Source organism: Perna viridis, chromosome 4, assembly GCF_037379345.1.
Source record: "Perna viridis isolate PV_CMFRI_1.1 ecotype Kerala chromosome 4, ASM3737934v1, whole genome shotgun sequence".
Lineage (NCBI taxonomy): Eukaryota > Metazoa > Mollusca > Bivalvia > Mytilida > Mytilidae > Perna > Perna viridis.
In genome coordinates, this window is record NC_142448.1 from 31,896,382 (window position 1) to 31,918,684 (window position 22,303).

A 22,303-nucleotide genomic window follows, 5' to 3' on the forward strand; every position below is an offset into this window, starting at 1 on the left:
AGCCTTTAATTTGTCATATCAGAATAGAAATAATTACCGTTTCAAATTGTATTACATTACGATTCTAAAATATCTGAAATATGACTGAAAAATTCCAAGCAAATTTAATACCTTTGCGTTATTATTACCCTCTGAAAACAGGAAGCTAACTATTCAACGTTTTGTTCATTTTGGTTATTATAATAGAAACTCTTCTAATTGGATCGATCACAAAATTAATAACAGACTGTTTCTTCAATCCCAGTTGTATAATACAATCCTTACCTAACTTTTATTTTAGGTCTTTTTTTCTTTCAAATGTCTTGGGAAAAGCTACATTGGCCGTTGTTTTCATGTATAGATTTTTTTCAAGTAGGAAGATAAAATTACAAACATAGCCTTCCTTTACCAAACTTACTTATTCATTCTTTTTTGATAATCTTTAAATCAGTTCATTGTTAATGGGTGCGGTTGGTTCTGCCATTGTTTATTATATAACTTTATCACGTTCAAGATCAGCTGTTCAACGCTAGTGTGGTTGTCAGATGTGTCAACATAGTTCTTTAATAATCCACATTTCACTAGTCTACTAACTTGTCCTTGTTCTATTTCATTTAAATCATGACCATTTTTAAATTAAATTACATTTTATAGATATGAATCTCAAATGGAGTTGCCCTGTTGTGTCTCTGTCTTGACCGAGTGTGTCGGGAAGCTACATTGTTGGAGCTAAAATTTCTTCTGGTTTTACTTTTTACAAAATTGCTTTCGAGAGTCGCTAGCAAAACAAGACTAACCTACATTTTAATGAGTTAATAATTTTTTGCTCGTATTTTTTGGATGGGGTGGGAGGATGGAGGCGTCATATTGGTAGTAAATGAGTATTTTGAGTGGTTGCTTGTTGTACTTATCGTCATTTTTTATGTTATTCATCTTTATTCGGTTCGCTTAATGATGAATGCAGATCATGTTTTGTTTTTACATTCATGCCATGTATTTGGATCTTGATGTATATGAATTGTAATTCTATTGACGCTTCAGTATTATACGAGATGATCCTTATTATGTATGTCATTTTCATGATTTTCTAATGTCTTATCAAAATCTGAAACTACAACAAGGTAAAATGGCGTGTTTAACTTTATCACATTATCATTTCCCATATCATTTACCCTTAACTGTTACGTGTAGCAAACACAATTACCAAATTGTTATCCGATGAATCTGACAAAATAGATAACAAAAACTACCGGAACTGCTGGTACAGCAATGGTCATGACTTGATACAGGCATTTCAAACGGAATGATGTGTTAAATCTAAGTTTTTGGGTGCACCAAACCTCCCTCTTCCGTTGAGATGTGCATATATCGGTGGAGATTAAATACTATACGGAAGCTACAGTGTCATAATTTGTAAATTTGTGGTCATATCAGCGAAGAGAATAATTAACAAAAAGCAATCATTACTCATTGTTTTAGGAGAAACTGAAAATGTTCAACCAACGACAGATATTTGATAACGAATTGGGTAAAAGACTTCTTAAAGATGCATTTCCTCATACCTTTGTTTCAGAGGTCTGTTACGCAGATACTTATGGCGTTCAAGGAAATCAAAATTGTGATCTTTACAGTAATCGATTCAGTGGGCAGAATGTTCAAAATATCATGTTTTTTTAAAAGAAGAACGTTGTTTCTTTTTTGTATCCTTGATTGAATTTTAAAATAGTTTTGTCAAGCACAGACGATGTGCAATGAATCAAAGTTTGCATGTAATAAATTACGTATATTTATGTACTTGTACTCTATTTCATTGCTTTATTGATTTGTCGTTAGTATTTCGCCAAAAGTCATAATTTAGATAATGAAACATCATTTTAGAGCTATACTTCGATGTCGAAATAATTTTTCAAAGAAGTACAATGCATCCACTTTAAACTTAATTTTTGCTGTAAAAGAAGCTCTGTTTGTATATATCTTTCAACTGAATTTTAATCAAATATCTTTTGATAAGTAATGTTCGTGTAAAAAAGTTTAAGGTTAAATATATTTAATACTAAATATTTGATACCACTATTCGATCGAACTAAAGAAAAAAAAGAAAGACCCTCAAACAGAAGATGTTCTTGGATTACATGAAAAGCCCTACATATCTAAGTTCACACAAACGAACATTACCACTTTATTATACCTCTGTTTTTTTAATACATCTTTGAAAAAAATATGTGCAAAAAAATACAAAACGGGGGATAAAAGCTTAAATATGAACAGATATCATACTGCTTCTAGAGGCTACAAACATTGTATAACATTATATGATATTCAATGCTTCCTCGTATATAATACTTCCAATAACTATGTGAAATTTAATGCTGCTTAAAGAGGAACAAGATCTATTTTAGAGTGAGAAGAAAAAGATAATTTTGTTATCTTATATCTTTTCTTTAACCTGAATAATGAGAAAACAGCAGACGTTACACTGCATTCTACATTGAATAAACAATCTACAAAGACAAACGATTGATATTGATAAGTTTGTTAAAAGACTGTTTTGTTTATGTAAAGCGTCATATTGGGAGTATCTTACTACGTGTTAGGTAGGCGGTACACAAGGTAATCAAAGAATTGATATCTAATCTAAGAAACCACAAATAGAAGCCCGTATGATTTATCGGAATACTCAACAGTCAAAATGTAAGTTGTATGATTTAGAAGTAAACACAACGATGTAAACTTAAGAATATCTACTTACTTAATGTATGGTTAATGTTATAATAATTTAGTAAGCTGCACTGCGAAAGTTCTTGTCAACACTGATCACTATTCATGCATTTTTTTGTGTGATTGATAATTTGTATATGTTTTATCTGCTGATTTATTAAACAGTGATTTTCACTAAGTGACTGTTAAATCTACAATCAATGTTGAATATAATTTATAACATTACCAATGTTTCAAGTGTGCAAAGACAACCAATATACAGTTTTCACTGATACAAATACAGAAACCATGTGATTTAAGGAAACGTTGTATATCAATCAATAAGTTGTTAGCTTACTGAAACTGCATTACCTTTTCAAAAGAAAGCCCTACTATCAGAGCATCTCGTTCAACTATAACTAGCTCATTTCTTATGTAAATATCCATTCATTTAGAGTAAAATGTTATCATTATTAAGAATATTTATCAATGCAAAATAATTTCAGGATATGAATTTATGTTCTACACATCAGTCTAGTTCTTGACGTTTTTAAGTTTTGTATTTTGGGTGTGCATAGAGACAAATAATGAGTTTTTGCTACAGAGTTATTCTGAAAATATTTGTACTCAAAGTAGTCCTCTATCTGTAACGATTCGTGAATTATCAGCGAAAAGCAGCAAAAAGAACTAAAAATACCAGTTTTCGGGTTACAACTTGAAAACGATTCGTCGAAACTCAGAACTCTACATTACACAAGAAGATTTATTATAAAAATTCATATTTATGTGTTCAGATTATTTGCTTCTATCTGTTGCCTTTTTTAAGATTATGCTATAATAAGGTCACGGTCAAATTTCAAAGTGACCTTAAACCTTAACATTTTTAAACATATAATGTATCATCTAAGATTATCGTTAAAGGAATAAATGTTTAATGACTTACGGCTATAAAATTGAAGTAACCGAATGACTTTATTTTTAGTAGCAAAATTGCTTGTTCAGAGAAACCTCAAGTTTGTCAAATAGTAATGACATTGTTTTTGCATCTTGTGTGTGTGTGTAACAATGCATGCGATTTTGAATGAATTTAGTTTTTTCCACTATTGGGCAGAATATACTTGATCAACAATTGATCACATATCACAGGATGAATTGCAAAGAGTTTCCCCTTAATAATAATCGGAAGAAATACAAGAAATTCTTCCCATTTGAATTAGTAAGTCCCTAATAATAATAAAATAAATACAAGAAAGCTATTCTTATCGAAATGGGAAAGACCTTAATGATATTTGTGGAAGCTCTAAATTTTTCTGGTAGTTTACTTGTACTTTTACTTGTGACGTTTTCTACAGGCGCATCTAAAAATTTATAATATATATGGTTACTAAATTTGGCGTGACTTGAAAACTTTATGAAGATCGATAGGATGCAAGGTCAAGCCTTATAATATATAATTTCCAGCTAATAATTAACACACATTTAGTGATCGGGGCAATACATTTCGATAAAGACAATTTTAAGAGAAAAATAAAGAGCCAAAAAGAGGTGCGGATCGAAAGCCGGACGTGCGGGTCGAATCCCCCCTAAATCTTGGGGATTTTTTTATATCGATCTATTCAACATATCTTCTCATCTTCCTTATGTATTTTTCAGTTTCAAAGAGACAATAATGAGTTTTTCTCATAAAATGGGGAATATTCGGAATTTCATATGTTCTTCCATTTCACCTCTAATGAGTAATTTTTTTTCAAGTACCCTACTACATACAAGCTTTTGTATATTCAAAAACACTTATGTACCATCTTATCTTTCTAATGATCCAAGACAATGTCCTCTGAATACCGGCCCCTCTAAATTCCGAATTCCGGCCGTACATTCTGGTACGAAACATATGTATTCATACAATATTGACCTCTTGAAACCGGCCGACAAAATCTGTTTACCTGAGAAATCGGCCTATTATTCAAGAGAAAGCATTAGAATTTGCCGTTCAATTAGACATTCCAGATTTCAAAGCTTCAAATGGGTGGTTAGGGAAATTCAAAGCTCGCCATTCTATCAAAGCTTTTAAAGTTAGTGGCGAAAGCGCCGGTGTAGATTTAGAAACTGTTGAAAACTACCGTAGTCAAATTCCAGAAATTTGCTCCGAATTTGAGTCTTGTGACATTTTTAATTGTGATGAAACCGGTCTTCATTACCGTGCTTTACCAGATAAGACACTCAATGCTAAAGGTACATCCTCCAAGGCTGTTAAAAACTCCAAAGAACGTTTAACAATTATGTTTGCGTGCAGTGCCACTGGGGAGAAATTGAAACCGTTAGTTATTGGGAAAGCATCCAAACCTAGATGTTTCAAAAACATTAAAGTGCATAAATTACCTGTAACGTGGCGTCACAATAAAAAATCCTGGATGAATAGCAATATTTTCACAGATTGGATTCGTGATGTAGACAAGAGAATGAGACATCAAAATCGTAAAATTCTTATGTTTTAGAACAATGCCTCTTCTCATGAACATGTTTATTATACAATATTTTAGTGCTTAATTTGTCATAAATAAATATGGTTAAACGTCTTTGTTTTATTTAAGTTGTGTTTGTAGTTTATGTTTTCGCAAATGGTAATTTGGTATTTGGTTGTACTTTGTACCTCTGGTTTTGGTTCAATGCACTTGTTTATCTTATTTTGTTTTATTAAATATGGTGTCATCCGCATGAATGGATTTGAAAACTTATTCGCATACGAAATGAAGAGGTCTTATCCACGTGGTCTTATCATGCTTTGTACATTTAAACGCTGACACAGATATACAAGTATTTCAAGGTCAGTGACCCCCGATATCGATGTATTTATGGTATTCTATAAATAAACTTGTAAAATAACAACATGGATATAAATATTTATTCAATGAAACATACATGTATTAAAAAAAAAAACATTTGAAAAGATACAATGCACTGCACAAACCGTCAACATGCTTTAAAAATGAAATGAGGGTATTTTGCAGACATAGATTAATCATAGTTGTATACTGCCGGAACCAGTTTCCGGTACCTCTTGAAACCGGACCCTCTGAAAACCGTTACAGTTTGCACTGTACACGTATTCCAGACCATTTGGACGAAAGAATGGTACCTTCTACCCACTAAAATCTGCCCCAGTGTGAAAAAAAATTCAAGAAAACAGATTTTCACGCTTTTTCGCAGGAAAACTGTATATTTTTTGGTTTAAAGATTAAAGATTGTTTAAGATTTCATTTTGTTTACTATCTTTGTTTTATACATATCAGGTTTCAAAGAAGCAACTACGGTGAATGATTGGCATACTTGTATCCAACACCATTTAAACAATGCTAACCTACCACTTATGCATTGTGGATTTTTACCGAAATTGTAGTGGTTATAGGGTACAATTTCTTCACCTAAATGGCCTGGAATATGTATGCATGTTTTGGCTCATAAGAAAGCCTAGATGCTTAATCGGTGTGATTAAATATTAAAAAAAAGCATTTTTGAATAAGGGTATTTGAAAAAAAAATGCCAACTACAGTTGAAATGGAAGATAATATGCAATTCCAAAAATTCCAATTTTTATGAAAAACTCATTATTGTCATATTGAAACTGAAATAAATACGCGCTTGAAATGAGCAGATATGTTGAATACATCGACAATAAAAACACTAGTGCCAATTTGTATTTTTTTATAAAGATTATATGCTAAACATTAACATTTCATTTCATGATAATACACTTTTATCATGGGTAGGAGTGGCAATTTTTCACCTAATAAAAATCAAATATTTATTATTCGGGCTCATTAGATGGCTAAGACACTATATACAAACTAAAATATAATTGTATTTGAATATACAAAAGTTTTGTTTTGAGTACGGTATTCTGAAAAATATTGCCAATTATAGATGGAATGAAAGAAAATGTGTAATTGGGAAAATTCCTTTTTGTATGAAAAACTCATTATTGTCACATTGAAACTATAACATATGCGCCTAAAATGAGAAGATATGTTATGTTGGATACATCGATAATTAAAACAATAGTACCCAATATATCTATTGTACACCGTTTATATGTCAAAAATTAACTTTTAAGTTCATGTTTAGGTATTTTTTGTCATGGTATGGGTGGTCATTTTCAACATAAATTGACTTGGGCCCATTTGGAAGCTGAGACACTATACTAATGAACTGTATCACTCAAAAACTTGTTTAAACTTTTTAAACTACGGTATTATGAAAGAAAGTGACAATAACGGGTGATATAGAAGAATATCTGAAATTCTGAAAATTCCTATTTTTCGATTTTATAGTAATTGTCACAACAAAAGGAAAATATAAGCGCCTGAATCGGTCATGAATGTTGAATACATAATTATCTTAACTATGTATGCCTAAGTTATGAGTTCTACACTGACAGTATGCCGTGAATGGTAATGATGTTTGATGCGGAGACCAGGTTTCCAGGGGTAGGGGTAATGTTTTTTATTATTTTTTTTCTTTAAATTCTTTCTTGACAATTACTTTTTGGTGGTTTATTGGTGTAGAAATTAAATAATATAGCGAATGAATCCAAATTTGAGACGTTTTAGTTGAGCAATAACTTGCAGAGTTGAATTTATATGTATTTTTACGGAAAAATCGAAAACCCCATTTTTGCATTTTTGATAAATTTTTACCACAAAAATCGCCAAAGTTCACCAAAAAAACTCAGAAGTATTAATTGTGATAATACTAAACAGAAAATACCAAATAAGCCAATTTGTTTTACTGAAGAATAGAAACTCTAGGGGTTTCGACATTAACAAATATGTCAATTTTAATCGATTTTTCTGTGGGGCAGGAGTAAATTGTTTTCATTTCACCCCGAAACCCCAAGTGTGACCGCAACATTCTTGGTACCATTGTGAAGCTGAGACATTAAGATACGTGTTGATTTAAACATATGTAAATTTACTTTCTTGTGCAGAAAAAAAGATGAAATTCGAACAAAAAAAACAGAAAAAAGAATAATGTTTTGCCTCAACAAGGTATAAAAGTAGCCAAAACATACAAAAATGCTTGAGTTTTTTTATTTTTTAAATTTGTTTTTATTTCTTTTTTTGCAACAAAATGATTCGTAAATGGGAGGTATAAGAGAAGCTGAAAATCATATTTTGGTTGATGAGTGGTGAACGGGGCTTATCTCAGCCGACGTACTATTTGTAAACCATTCAGGAACACCTGTCATCACTTCTGTCTTTTGGTTTGATTATTGTTTGAACCGAGTATGGGTGGCTATGATGTTTGAGTGCGTTGATCTTGACTCACTTTCCTTTGTAGTTTTGGCTTTTGAAATTTTATTGCATGTTGATACTTCGTAATTCCATGTACTCCGTTTCAAAACCGGTATAAAACAGGAGCGCTTGTTCACAGTAATTTAAAGTTTAACTGATGAAAAAAAGTGAAATCGTAATTATGTATTAGAGTTTTCTTCATTTTTTCACTCTTTACCACTAAAACTTCAAATTACTGTGGCTTGTTCAAAGTATTAGAAGTAGTCTATGGCTAATTGCATTTTCTTTGCATTTTTTGCCGATGGATTACTCGTTCATTTTGTACAATGAGGTTAATGGATAAATTACCCAAATTAATTTCGTCCAGCACTTTTTTAATCGGCGTTGTGACGTCTATTTGGCTTTTTACGGTTTGATTTGAGATTTACACGATCGAAAATCGTCCGGAATGACACATCATCATGACATTTATGTCCACGTCACATAAACCAGAAATCACTGCACGTAAAGAAAAGAAAGATGCACATAAAGTATTAAGAGATCGACATAACCTTAAAGAAAACCACTGCACGTACAGATAAATCCACATAACGTAAATACATGTTGACTTAACGTAATCATAAACCGTCAAAACGTAAAGATGAAAAGACTGAACGTAAAGACGAAATGGTAGAACGTAGAGACAAAACGACATAATGTAAAGATGTCTCTACATAACGTAACTACAGAATGACCACATGTAATTATAAAACCACAGGAAGTAATATAAAACTGACAACACATAAATAAACGTGTATCTCATCAGATAGTGAAAGCTTTCCATAATTATTTTTCATTTTGTTTGTTTGTATTTTGTTTGTTTTGTTTGTTTTGTTTTCTATTTTGTTTTGTTTTGTTTTTCAGTGTTTTTTGTTGTTTGCTTTCCAAACGCTCCTATACCGTTTGTGCGAACAGCGTGTTCTGTCGATAAACAATGCCATTATAAGAAGAAATAAAATCTAGAGAAATCGGGAAATCTTCATCGTTTGAATATATATAAAAAAAATACCACTGAAATATTAAATGTTTCTCTGTGTTCTATATGCAGTATATACGAATAGTATGTACTTCATTCATTAATAGATAAGTAATATGTACATATATATATATATATAAGTCTAAAGGATTGTACAACGATACCGATAAAGATGTTGATACACTACAATAATATATGTATATATTGTTTTTGATATTTCAAGACACAATTCGTTATTTTGTAATGTTTACCTAGTTGCAGACAAATTATGAGTTTATCCACTAATTCAAACTGTAGACTTATTGAATTTAATAGAAAAAAATACCAGGCAAAATTTTATGGAATCATCTGATTATTTTCAAGCAGTCATAAAAAGTGTACAAGGAAAATATATTGTAATAAATTCGTACAAGAATTACAGCAAAAAATAACGACTTATGAATAAATATATATAAGGATAGCATTTTACACTCAAAATAGTAACTGTATATTTTTTCCTAATATTAATGTTTAGGTCTTAGAGAGTCGATAATTGAAATTACATGTACATGATGTAAATTAACATACATCGTTTACAAATAATGTTTTCCATTTTGTATTTTAAAAAAAATGAATCAAATGAAATAGTATGATTCGCTTAATTCGCAACTTGTGTAACTTACTGTCTTAAGCGAAAACCTTAATTGGTAAAAAGGGACATGAGGGGTAGGGGTAGTTTTGACAAGGTTATGACGATTTATGGAACTGGTACTTTTGAATTTTGTGACTGGAAGGTATTCCTCGTTACAATGTGTGTACATGTATTTGGCATATTCGACTGAAATAATTGTGTTTATCTTATAAATCATTATGACATATTTGAAGGAGAACACATCCCTGCGTTTTGACGATTTAAAGTCTACGACGTAATGTTTTTAAATTAATGGCTAATTGTTGATATGATTTTTTTATTCTAAAAGACATAATTTGTCATCTACTTTATTGAAAGAGTAATCAAGGCAATCAAAAGAATGCAATTAAGAGACAAGGACCAGACATGGAAAACAGACAAACACAACAAAGGACAGTTACTAACATAATACATTGAAACTAACAAAATTAAATCAGCAACACTGCTCCACTAAAAACTAGGAGCATAGACCAGGTGCACCCGTATAAATGTTGCAGTTTTGTACATGTTATTACATTTAGCCTGTTTGAACGGCAGAAACCTTATTTGACGGGGAATTTAGCAATGTAATTAATGTATCAAACACTGTTTGGAAGTTAACTTAATTATCAAAATATGTATTTGGTGTCCTATCAAGGATATATATTTCCCGATTTATCTACAACTTGACGATTCAGATGCAGATATTCTCTTTTTGTTATGTTAAAATTGGATTGCAAAAAATAGTTATGGAGTACTGTTGCTTCAATTCGAGTTGTTTGTCTAGCTTAAAGCTTCGTTGACTTTTTAAGCCATGTATTTGGATATTTTGATGTGTGTGAATTGTTATTCTATTGACGCATCAGCATTATACGGGATATTCGTTATCATCTTTATTACCGGGTTTTCTGATATCTGATCAAAACTGCAACCTACAACAATGTATAACAGTCTAACTATGAAATAGTAATCAAGGGAACAAAGGTTATAGCGGTAATCAAAAGAATGTAATCCAGGGACAAAGACCAGACATGGAAAACAGACATACATAACAAAGAACATAAAGTAACTAAAATCATACATACAAAGTAAAAAAAGTAAATGAGGAACTCGGACTCCACTAAAAACTGGGAGCATGGACCAGGTGCACCGGGTAGGGTAAGCGTCCTCTGGTTTTCTAGAAACATAGTCATTTTCAATGGCGCTTACATTTAGGGTGACAACACAATTATCCGATCCATTATGAAGACATGTCCAAAATAAATTAGACAAAATATATCCAGGTATTAAACTGTTTGGTAAAGGCATGGCATTACAATCAAAATGGTCGGTAAAATCTACGTTCTTTACAGCGCGTCAACCCACCCACACCCCTCTTCAATTGCGGTGTTAATAAACCGGTTGTTGTTACAGTCTCATTATTTGTAAACTAGTTGTCATATCAGTATAACTTGATTTTTAAACCATTCATTACACATTGGTTTAGACAAAACAATGGTTTTCAATCAGGGACTGATATTTGATCAGAAATTTGGTAAATGACCCTCTGAGACGCATACCCCTGATTTAGTAATCTGTTTCGCATATACTTATGGTGTTCAAGGGAATTCAGAGAGCAGTATAGATAATTGGCGGAATCTCTTAAATATCATGCTTTTTTAACGAAGAACTTTGATTTGCGGTTAATTATCCTTGATTAACCATTAAAATGTGGGGGAAAAATACTGTTTTGTCACGCACAGTCGAGGTGCACTTGAATCAAAGTTTAACAAATAGCAATTTACATTCATTGATATACTTGAGCTATGTTTAACCGCATTCTAAAAACGTCGCTTATATCTCACAAAAAGTCGTAATTTAGATGACAAAACATAATTTTAATTATTCTGCCATGTCATCTATTTTTTTCAAAGATGTACAATGTACCGATTTTTAACTTCATCTTTGCTGTAAAAAGGGCTTTGTTTTATATTACAATAGTTAATGATTAAAAATAATAATAATTAAGAAAATGTGCGATAATACACAAAACAGGTGATATTAGCATAAATATGAACATATGTTATCCACGATACCTAAACGCACGCTAGAAAATAGAATTAATGAAAATACAAATAATAATAATAATAATAATAGGAAAACAATAACAAAAAAGAACATAACAGTTGAATATTGGAAATAATGCATGTACAAAAATAATATTCATTGACCAAAATATAAATAATCGTTTGATGCTTTAATATCAATACGGATAATAATCTGTATTAGATGATGTTCTCTGTTTGTTTGGTAATCTGTTTTTCTTTGTTTTAAGTATGTTTTTCAGCTAACTTGCCATACATTGTATATTCAGTTTCTAAAATGAAGATAAGGCAACACATATATAGCTTTGTATGAATCATTTATAATCATCGATGACCTCCTACGATCAATGTATTTAGAAATACCCAAACAGCAACTTGTCACCAAATAAGTACTACATATCATCTTTCAAACTAACATTAAACAAAATATTGATTGCATAAACAAAGTCAATATCAAGAAAACGAATCACACAATCTCATAGTAATAATTTATTTATTTCTTGGAAATGGGTTGAACGTAACGAAAAATCGTGCATTTCGGTAATGCAGCTTTGGCGGTTGTATTAATTATTGTTTATTGAATGAAACTTGTTTAAGTGACGTTTTTTGTCACAATTAGGCGAAGTAATGAAAACTAATCAACCGCAAAAAAAAAATCAACATACATTAATAGTGTACAATACTTCACTTCGAGCCTATTCAGAAAACAAAATCATTATTTTTACCTGTCTACGTTGAAGGTGAAATTATTCAATCCATGGTGATACGTTTACAGACTTTTAATGACTAGTTATCTCTACAGCTAGCAATCCAATATATTTCTTCTAACTTGAACCTGTATAGAACATATTAGCAACTAATCCGTTAAAGTCTTACAAAGAAAATGAATAATGTCATGATTTCTGTACCGCAAGGCATTCAGCTTCATTAATACATAAATGTACACTTCTTGCGGCGAGCAATATCTCCATGTAAGAGTATATTCACTAGTCAGGGCATCTACTTGTCACAGTTTCAAAGAAACAGGTTGATTCTTGAATAAACTTTTCATCCATTTTTCATATTTTTCAAGACTGAAGGCAACTAGTCAATTCTGAACTTACATTGTTAATGCATGGTTTAATGCAATTTGAGTTCACTTATTGATAAAGGGCATTCATTACGTTCGAAGATAGACGCATTAACATTCTGAATCGTATGATTTCACATGTACAACTATCATAGGTGTAAATGTTTATCATATATCTCTGATTGTGAATTTTAAATATCTACTAAATGGAGTAATACAGTGATATTTAGTTTTAATGTTTATATTTTATTGGAATGGTAAATTGGCCTAATATTACTATTGAACTTTGACCTGTGCCGGAGGAAAAAGTAGTACTGGACAGAAAATAAATACAACCAAATATGTTGACGTCGTGCTGAATATCATTTACAGCAATTATTCAGAATGAATCGATCAAATCAATCAACAACCGTCTATTCATCAACGCCAATTATACATCCAACATTGTTGTTGGTTTTTTGGGGTTTTTTTTTTTTTTTTTGCAGTCTTTCTTTTTACTTTTTAATGTCAAGTTTAAAGCTTTATTGATAGTTTTTCCATGTATATAATTTGTAGAAAGACAGACATAACTTTCGTTTACCAAATTTACCTATTTGTTCCATTTTATAAACATTCAATCAGTGTATTGATAATGGATTAGTTGATTCTGCCATTGTTTGTTATACACAAGGTAGTTAAGGTACTTTCGGGAAATTTCCGGAAAAAATATGATAGACTTTACGGATCACTTTAAACATCTCTTATTTCTTCCATATGATAACTATGTTTCAGTAAAAGTTATGATATAAGAAAACAAGCAATATACATTCTTTTATTTATTGTTTCTATATTTAAAATCGAAAGTAAGCAAGTAAAATGACACTTAAAGACATATGGACGAACTTCAAATAAAACAGAAAAGTCCTGCATCATAATTTCAACAGATCCGTATAACCAATACCTTAAAAAATGCGGCGTGAAAATTGCTATGCCTACGATTATCATCAAGTTTTAATATTTTATTTTTGATTAAATTCATTTAAATCGAAAAGTTTGACTTTTCCGCTGTTTAATTCGCTCTGCAAACTTTATACTTGGTTGATATCCGTAGGCATAGCAGTTTTTTTAATTGCCATATGATCGAGGATTATTGAAACATGAGGAAGGAGTTAATCTGTAGGGCTTATTACCCAGGACTTTTTGCTTTTATGCATCAAGGTGGCAAAAATTCGCCCTTCCATATTTTGCCAAGCGCACAGGTGATCTGTTTCTAATACCGGATCTCGTTATGGAAAAACTTCGATATATGACATAGTATCATATCCAGCGTATTTCTTAAATAAATGCTCGCTTTTTAAATACCTAATTTTTTTATACAAATTCATTAAAACACGAATGCAGAAATGGGTAATAGTTAAGTTCTTACTGAAATCAAAGTACTCATGTACTGAATCAATTTATGTCGCTTGTTTGAAAATTTACTTTACAATAAAAAATGGATAAGATATACATAAGAAACCGTGATCAATGCATCAGAGCACAAATTTGTTGTATTAATTCATTAACATTAAACCCATTAATTAAATTTCACCATGATGCTCAGCATAAATGACACTAATTTAGTTTTTTTAAAATAATACGCAAAAGTTCACGTGGCATCGAAGCAGTGCACAGGTTTGTGTTTTATTCAATTTCGAGAGTGTTTACATGGTACACTCAAGATCAAGGAACAGGAAACTCTCCGTCGTTTTTTTTTCTTTTGCTATTCGAAATTCAGTGTCGCAAAGAACAAGTCGAGACTGTAGGTACATACACAGAGGGGAGCTTATGAAAACAAACAAGCACGAGTACTATATAACTTGTCACTTTGATTTAATTGTGACTAACAAAGTCCCCAAGACCTCCGGTGGATTAGGTTTGTTCCACCCCTAAGAAAAATCCTGTGTTCTGGTCTGAATTATCTGTCAATGCATTCCAACTTAAGCAGCATTTTTTGAAATCAACCCTAGCCTTAGATACATGTATCACATAATATTTACCTGTCATTTCGCAGTTGATAATACATACATACAGAGCTCAAATGCTACAAATTGGCACAACAAACCCGAAGTCTTAAAATATGATTTCAACAACAGGGTCAGATGAAGGAAACACAAGTTATGCATTTTAAGTCCCTTTACACTATATTACAGCTATATTATCACATATAATCCAAGTTGCATCTAGTTTTGAAATAACATAATGTTTCTTAAAATGTGGCCAACAAACGAAATAGAATAATAGTTACAAATTACAACGATTCGTGGGAAAATTGCATTATTAAAATAACCAAGCCACTCGTTTTATTCTTATTTGTCTCCCGCGTCCCAATGCCATGGATCGATAACTGCCCTCAAAATTGGTTAAAATTGAGATCCGTTTCAACCTAACTGTCAGCTTTTAGTTTGTTTAAACCGGCGTGGTTTTTTTTTTTTGTGTTTTTTTCTTGTTGTTTTATTTTTTTTCGTTCTGAGGGATATAGGGGTATGACAGTGGCAGATGGGGGGCAGGGCGTGCCGACTCCCCCTGTTTTTGTTTTGTATTGTATTTTTGTAAGTTCAATGTATAAAATTAAGAAAAAATGGTAAGTACTATCTTAGCATCCCCTTTTCTGAGGAACCCCGGCTGGCACCCCTCCATTTCAAAGTGTCAGGACCCGACCCTGTATGATATAAGAATGTTGTCTGTGGCTTATGTGGCTAAATGAAAGGGAACAAACCATTTCATCATAACGGTTCAACAAAAAGAAATTCTCCGAATCTTTATCAATGCTGAGCACTGCTTTAAAATTTAAGAAACTGTGATGGCTTCGGGTGTTGGGTCGACCTTTTACTATTTATACGCTTGTGTAGAATTTTGTCAAAAAGAGCAAATGAAACCCCTTTCTTTGTCGGACCACACCCTTCTTTTTGTCAACATTTGGAAAAACGTCCTCATGAAATGTGAAGAAAGCTCATTCGACTGTTGTACAGTATCACTCTTTAGTCACCATTGTTCCCTTTAGGACTATTGCAATCTAATTAAAATTTCTGGAATATTCTTTTAGAATGGGTCGTATATAGATATCTTTTGTGGTAAAATTAGGGAGAAATTAAAAGTTTCAATCTAAAACCGCCTAAATATACCCTTGACAATCCATGCTTTGCAAATTTTAGGGGGGGGGTGTGCACGCCCCCGCCTGAATCCGCCCCTGTGTTACTCAGATTAACGTTTTTTTGGGGTTTTTTTTTGTTTATATGGGTAAAAAATGCTACTTTTCAATCTAAATTGATAAAATGATAGGGTTGTGTCACCTAAACATGCCTCGAATTATATTTAGGAAAATCTAACTGTGAATATATGATAATCATTAAGCTGGTGTATTGATGTAATTTTTCTCTCTAAAAGCTTAGACAGTCTGTGTGGTTATAGATGAGCTTTGTCGTAAAACGACATATTTTTATAATCCAACATTATGATAATGGTTGGGTACTAGATGTAACAGCTACTTACCACTTCATGAATTCATGAAAAAAATGTAACTCCAAGAGATATGTTTTTCTAAATAGTTGAATGTTAATCTACGGAAATTACATATGTATTCACATTCTTATGTAAATATTTGTTAAAATATTTCTGCTAAGAGTTACATGTATACATGGTATACTGTACATGATCATATACTGCAAACAACAAAACTAGTGTGCTAGTATATGCTCATGCAACATATACATGTAGAACAAACCTTTTATTTAATCCAAGATGTATATGAAATTTCATTGAAACAATAAAAGAGTTCCCATGGAACACTATATAGTCATCAACATAGAACATGACTCACACTGAAGTCCCAAATAAAAAGGGTTTCAAAGGCTGGGCGAAAGAGTCAACAGAAAACACGGGAACATGGAATTACAAAGAACAAGACTAAGTTTGATATCTTCGGAGTATGTATGAACATATGAGCCATATCTTTAGTTAATAGAAACATTCATTTAGTGTTATGGACTTGTATATTCCACATTTGTAGGGCGCTTATAGCATGCTTAACTAGTAACATGTATAGTTTGTACAGTTACTGTAACTACTGTTCCCTTTTACATTTACATACATGTATATAACTATTAAACCAACTGGTGACCATTACATGCCTTCCTTGAGCATTTGACAATTATATGGAGAGAAAGCTATGCAACTTTTGAAAAAAACTGATTTATTAATTTGTAGTGGTGATAGTGATCGAACACTTATACAAATAAAAAAAGGTCATACATAGAAAATTAAAATAAATTAGTTCATCATTATAGCTTAGTTATACAAAGGAATATATAAAGGGATCATACATATACATTTTAACTTATTCAAAAAGTACAAAGTACTTTAATAAAGAACTTGTGCAAAATTAAGTACTTAATTTGTAAAGCTAGCATTAAATGTATGAAAATGTTTACGATAAATGAGTATGCAACAAAGATATCACTTCTGAAAATCTAATTGTTGACCTCTAGTAAATTTTTCTTTTGCCATATTGTAAAATACACATTCTGTATTTTTTTTTGAACGTACATGCAGTGAATTAGACATAAATGTGTTGTTGTCTATAAACATGTACAAGTGTCTTCTTTAGAATTACCTCCTTAAGCTTCATTCCTCCTCATACTTTGTTCCGTGTGTTAAAAGAATAGGCCTGCAGCAGCGCTAAGCTTGTTGTAAAAGGCGACTTAATAGAGTTCAGAACCCTAACCGGGGTCTAGGGCGCTTTGCCCACAGAGAAATTGGGATGTGTGCCCCAGGTGGTGGAATGGGGTACCCCTGGCGTGTTACATGCTGGGGTTGTCAGGCTATAATACGGAAAACTTGACCGCAAACCATAGTGGTGCACCGTGTTGGGAAAGATGCCACGTTTCTCGCACGTTAGAGATCCCTACTGTGGTATTCTCCCGGAGTAGGAACCAGAGGGCTCCGCCACAGGAGGCTGAATTGCCCGACCCTACCCACCTCTCCCTATTTCCAGCGGCAATCAAAATATGTCGACCCCATTGTCCTTGTGTCCCATCCCTTTTTCAAATCATCATCATTTCATTTTCATTTTATCATCAATTTCATGTTCATCGTCTGAATATAGCTGAAATATTGCTGCTCGGACGTTAAACCCCAACAAACAAACAAACAAACATACTTTTTACATAAATTTCAATTCGAGTTACATTGATTTATATATATATGGTTGGAGGTATCAGCTTGTACTCGACAATTTACTTTGGTGTATCCTGAAATATATAACTATACACAATATAGTTATACATCTATACCATACTTTTACTGTACTGGATTACATGTTATGATTGACATGTCATCTAATATACAGCTTATTACAAGACACCTAATATCAGGGCTCTCTATAGGTCATTACAATCTTTATATAAATACATTAACTATTTTCAATTCATAAAACCATGACCACCACAATACGTTGGTATATTGAAAAAAGCCGTAACATTACGTTCTGTTACGTAATTTTCTTCTCGCTAGTCGGACCTTCTGACAGAAATAATATCTCAAGCTTCTCAGTAACGTCGTTTTCCATATAAGGTAAACAGCTCCGCCCACGACTAATGATATGCACATTCACAAAATGGCATATTTCCTCTTTAAATATTGTGTTCTATCTTCTTGCAATGTATACCGAAACATATGATTATCATATGGTGCTCGATTTATATGATAATCATATGATGCAAACCATATGATTCTCGTGTGTGGCACATTTGCCTTGTACATGTAAACAATGTCCATTTATTGTAGAATGTTATGCCTGTTTAATATGATAATGAAACACACCTTTTTCAGTAAGATTTTTCCTGTATTGTTTGAATAAACTTGTATGTTGAACAAGATTTAGAAAAAAATATCAATGTGTTTATTATGTCTTTATGATCTTGTCAAAACCGCTAAAAGGTGTACCGCATAAGCTCTGTTCAACACTGACTTCGAAGGTTCTCGCCGCGTGTTGCTATGGGCGAAGTCTCATTTGAGAGATTTTGTTATGGGAAAGTTTAACAAATTAAACACAGCCAATAGATTATACGTTTTTGATTAATATATATAGGTAAAAGACAAACCAGTGAATCCACACTTGCGTCTACCTCGGTATCGACAAATTTCGACTTCTGTCAGAATAGTTTTAGCCTTCATAGTTACGGTCTTACATTGTACATACAAAGGACGTCGCTGACCTTTCGTCCATCAAAAAATCAACAATGTTTCGAATGAGCACAGACAACCAATAATTTTGAATAATATATGTGCTCCGGTGAAACATAAGTTAAAAATCGATACCCTGCTGGCCCATTTTAATTTTATACCTCTTTGAAAAGGGAACCATACTTGAATTGGAAAAGCTCCCCATTCTGTAGTATATGGGGGGTTGAGAATTGCGAATGGGTGAATGGGGATGGTGTATGAGGGGATTTGAATTGTCAATGGGGAGGTTGAGGAAATTAGTTCTTAAAAATAATTTATATGTACAAATATCAAATCAAATTTTAAAAGTAACAGCTAACATGTTGAGAATTTCAAAATTTCAAATTTAATTTGATAATGTAAAAATATACGCAATGGGGATCCTATGGGGGATAGGGATTTTTCTGTGGGGAATTGTGATTTGAACAATCAGAAAGGGGAATGGGGACGGTACATGGTGGGAAGTTTATACCATTCAAAAACAATAACTACATTTCTTCTTTATTATAACTGGCTATTGTGATATTTACTGTAATGAATCCTTCAAAGCAAAACGTTCCGATAATTAGGAATATTTTTAAATGCAAAAAATGCAAAAAAAACAAGGGAAACGTATATGGACAATATGAATGAATACATGGATCCAACTTAACCTGTTAAGTTCCAAATTTTACACGAAGGCAAAATGAATCGGAAAGATCATCGCTGAATATGATAATAATATATAAGATATAAAACATGTACCATTCTACTATGCGTACAAACAGCATCACCTGTCTAAATTTGTGTAAATATCTCCATATAAAGTACAGAAGTTTCAACAATGGAACATTTTTTTTACAGTTTTCAGTCAATATCTTGAAAACAATAATGGGTAATAAAAATCTTCCAACTGCTGAAATAATCCGTATGATAAGTCATATTAAAGAATTCTAGAGTCAAAATTGTTGAAAAACTCCTTGTTAATATTATTTCTTTTGAAATCCAAAATTTAACAAGGTGAGCGATTTAGGCTCCTGGGAATCTCTTGTTTTATTATTGGATTCCTAATCAAAATCCTTGCCTGCATTTCTCAATTAGACATCAGATATCTCTTAAAGTTATCGAGTTTTAAATGGTAAAAGGGGTCACACTCGAACTAAATGACTCTTTTATTTTTGGTCTGAATTTGAACTGTTTTAATTTTAATTTTTAATACAAATTTTCCCGCAATAGTGTCCAAACCAGTTTTTGTGTACCTGTGTAAAATGTTGTTTTGGGGCCTGTGGCAGCATGTTCGGTGGTGTGAAGGTTTCCTGGACATACAATGAAAGTCCATGTGTGACCTTAAGCTGACAATTTTCACCCTAGTAGGATTGTTGTCTTTTTGACTACGTTGCTATTCGTAGAAATCTCATTTAGAACACTTTGGCGTACACGGTACGAAGTACGCAACAAAAGCAAAATCTATGCAGTTAAGCATGGAGACATAGCACTTGTTAAAGCACATAAGCATTGAACAATAGAAATAAAGTGGGTGGTCAGGTTACACTATTGCCATATACTAACTATAATAAGGATTTAGCTCTAAAAAACTGATTTGGTCGATATCTCGGATAAATAGAAATGTTAGTCCACACATGTTGTTAAAGATTTTTAGCGTCTTATAAATTTTGTATCGATTTAAATATGAAATATCGTTAAAATGGCACAACCAATCATGAAAAACATTCCACCGACTGACCATTCGCCAGTTAACGTTTCTTTTACGCAATATTAGTTTGCAAGAAATGTCAGCATAGCTGACATATTTGTCAAAACAATATGTTCTTATTCCCAATCTTAAATCAACCCAATGCGTTGATCAACGTTGCGATATCGATTTTTAATTCATATTTGCCTTCTATACGCTGTACTTTTTTCCCTTTTTAATTTTCCCTTGTTTGTAAATCCTGAATGCGAAGTTGATCTCTTTTATCATCCCATCATATATCACAAACATGGGACGTCTTAACAACTATACATTTGTGGTTTAAAAAATCCTAAGACTGAACCTTTGTAAATGATCACTAAACTATATCATTTGGGAAATATGTCGTGTTAAAAAAAATATTGAGCTGTAGTATATTATAGATTAAATTGTTTTGTAAATATATCATTTATTTATATATATAATTAAATAATCAGCTGCAAAATTGTTGTCAACTTTTAAACCTTTAAATAAACGAATACTGACAAAAAAGGGGGAGAGTTGTGATTACGTTAAAGTACATAAATCCGCCTTCTTTTTTTTTGCGCCTGTCCGGTCAGAAACTTCTCGCATCTGCAATTATTGCATCATTTTTTTTCACTTTCAGTTTATTTTTTTTTTTATGTTTCTGGAATATGTAGAGGCAACTTTTTCGTTGTACCTGTGTATGATTTGTATTGGGCAGTTGGGCAAACTGAGCTTATCCTGTGGTGTAAGGGTTTCCTTGTGGGTCATTGAAGACCCTTGTCTGGCCTTTAGTTGACTTCTTTCAACTCGGTGGGGTTGTCTATGCCATATTCACCATTTTCAATCGTGTTATATTTGATCAGTCTTGCACTTTAAATATTTTTTTTTTCATTTGAAGCGGTATATGAATGAACATAGTTTGCAACGCCGCTAGTCTACCACCTGTTTACAGTAAGATATATTTAGCAATTGCAACAGCCTTTTCCTTTGTATCTATTACGATTTTGAGGAAACATACCACTTTGTCGTGATTTGCCTTATATATTTACTTACACTTAGAGATCGATGGTAATGGAAACATATTTACCAAACTTTACGACAAACGTGATAACTTTTCATTTAGAATTGTCAACTTTCCTTTCATTTTTGGTATCCCTTCATCACCTGAGTATGAAGTTTTCATATAACAACTCATAAAGTTAAGGTTCTGGAACAGAGTTTTTTAAAACTTGTTTTAGAGTATTTTCTAATTATTACAGGTATCACAGTTAATTATTCATTGACATTTTTAAGCTTCTGGAGCACGGTTATGTTGCGACAGGATTGAAGACCATTTAAAACAATAAAAAAAAATGGCGATTCCGTTGCAGTTGGTAGAAATATGTCATTTGTCGTAAACTCTAGAAGGATAATAATATTGCCATTTTCGATATTTTAAACAATAATTTTACACTTTTATTGAAATTAAAACCGTTGGTACCCTTACAATCTGTAGAAACATGTCATTTTTAAGACATCCCCCCCCCAAAAAAAAAAAAAAAAAAAAATACTGAAATATGTTATCTAGTGGAATAGGGACTGAT

At 32.1% G+C, this 22,303-nt stretch overlaps 1 protein-coding gene across 2 annotated transcripts in view; it reads left to right on the forward strand.

The window, feature by feature from the left end:
• The first annotated feature begins 2,548 nt into the window (after positions 1 to 2,548).
• Positions 2,549 to 22,303, forward strand: part of LOC148619764 (uncharacterized) — a 32,593-nt gene continuing 12,838 nt past the window's right edge. Inside the window, exon 1 of one of the 2 annotated variants that reach the window (XM_088579997.1) lies at positions 2,549 to 2,670. In XM_088579997.1, coding sequence (XP_088436123.1) covers positions 2,640 to 2,670 — 31 coding nt within the window. In that variant the 5' untranslated portion in view covers positions 2,549 to 2,639. The remainder of the gene's footprint in view (positions 2,671 to 22,303) is intronic. The other variant, XM_088579998.1, reaches the window with a different exon arrangement.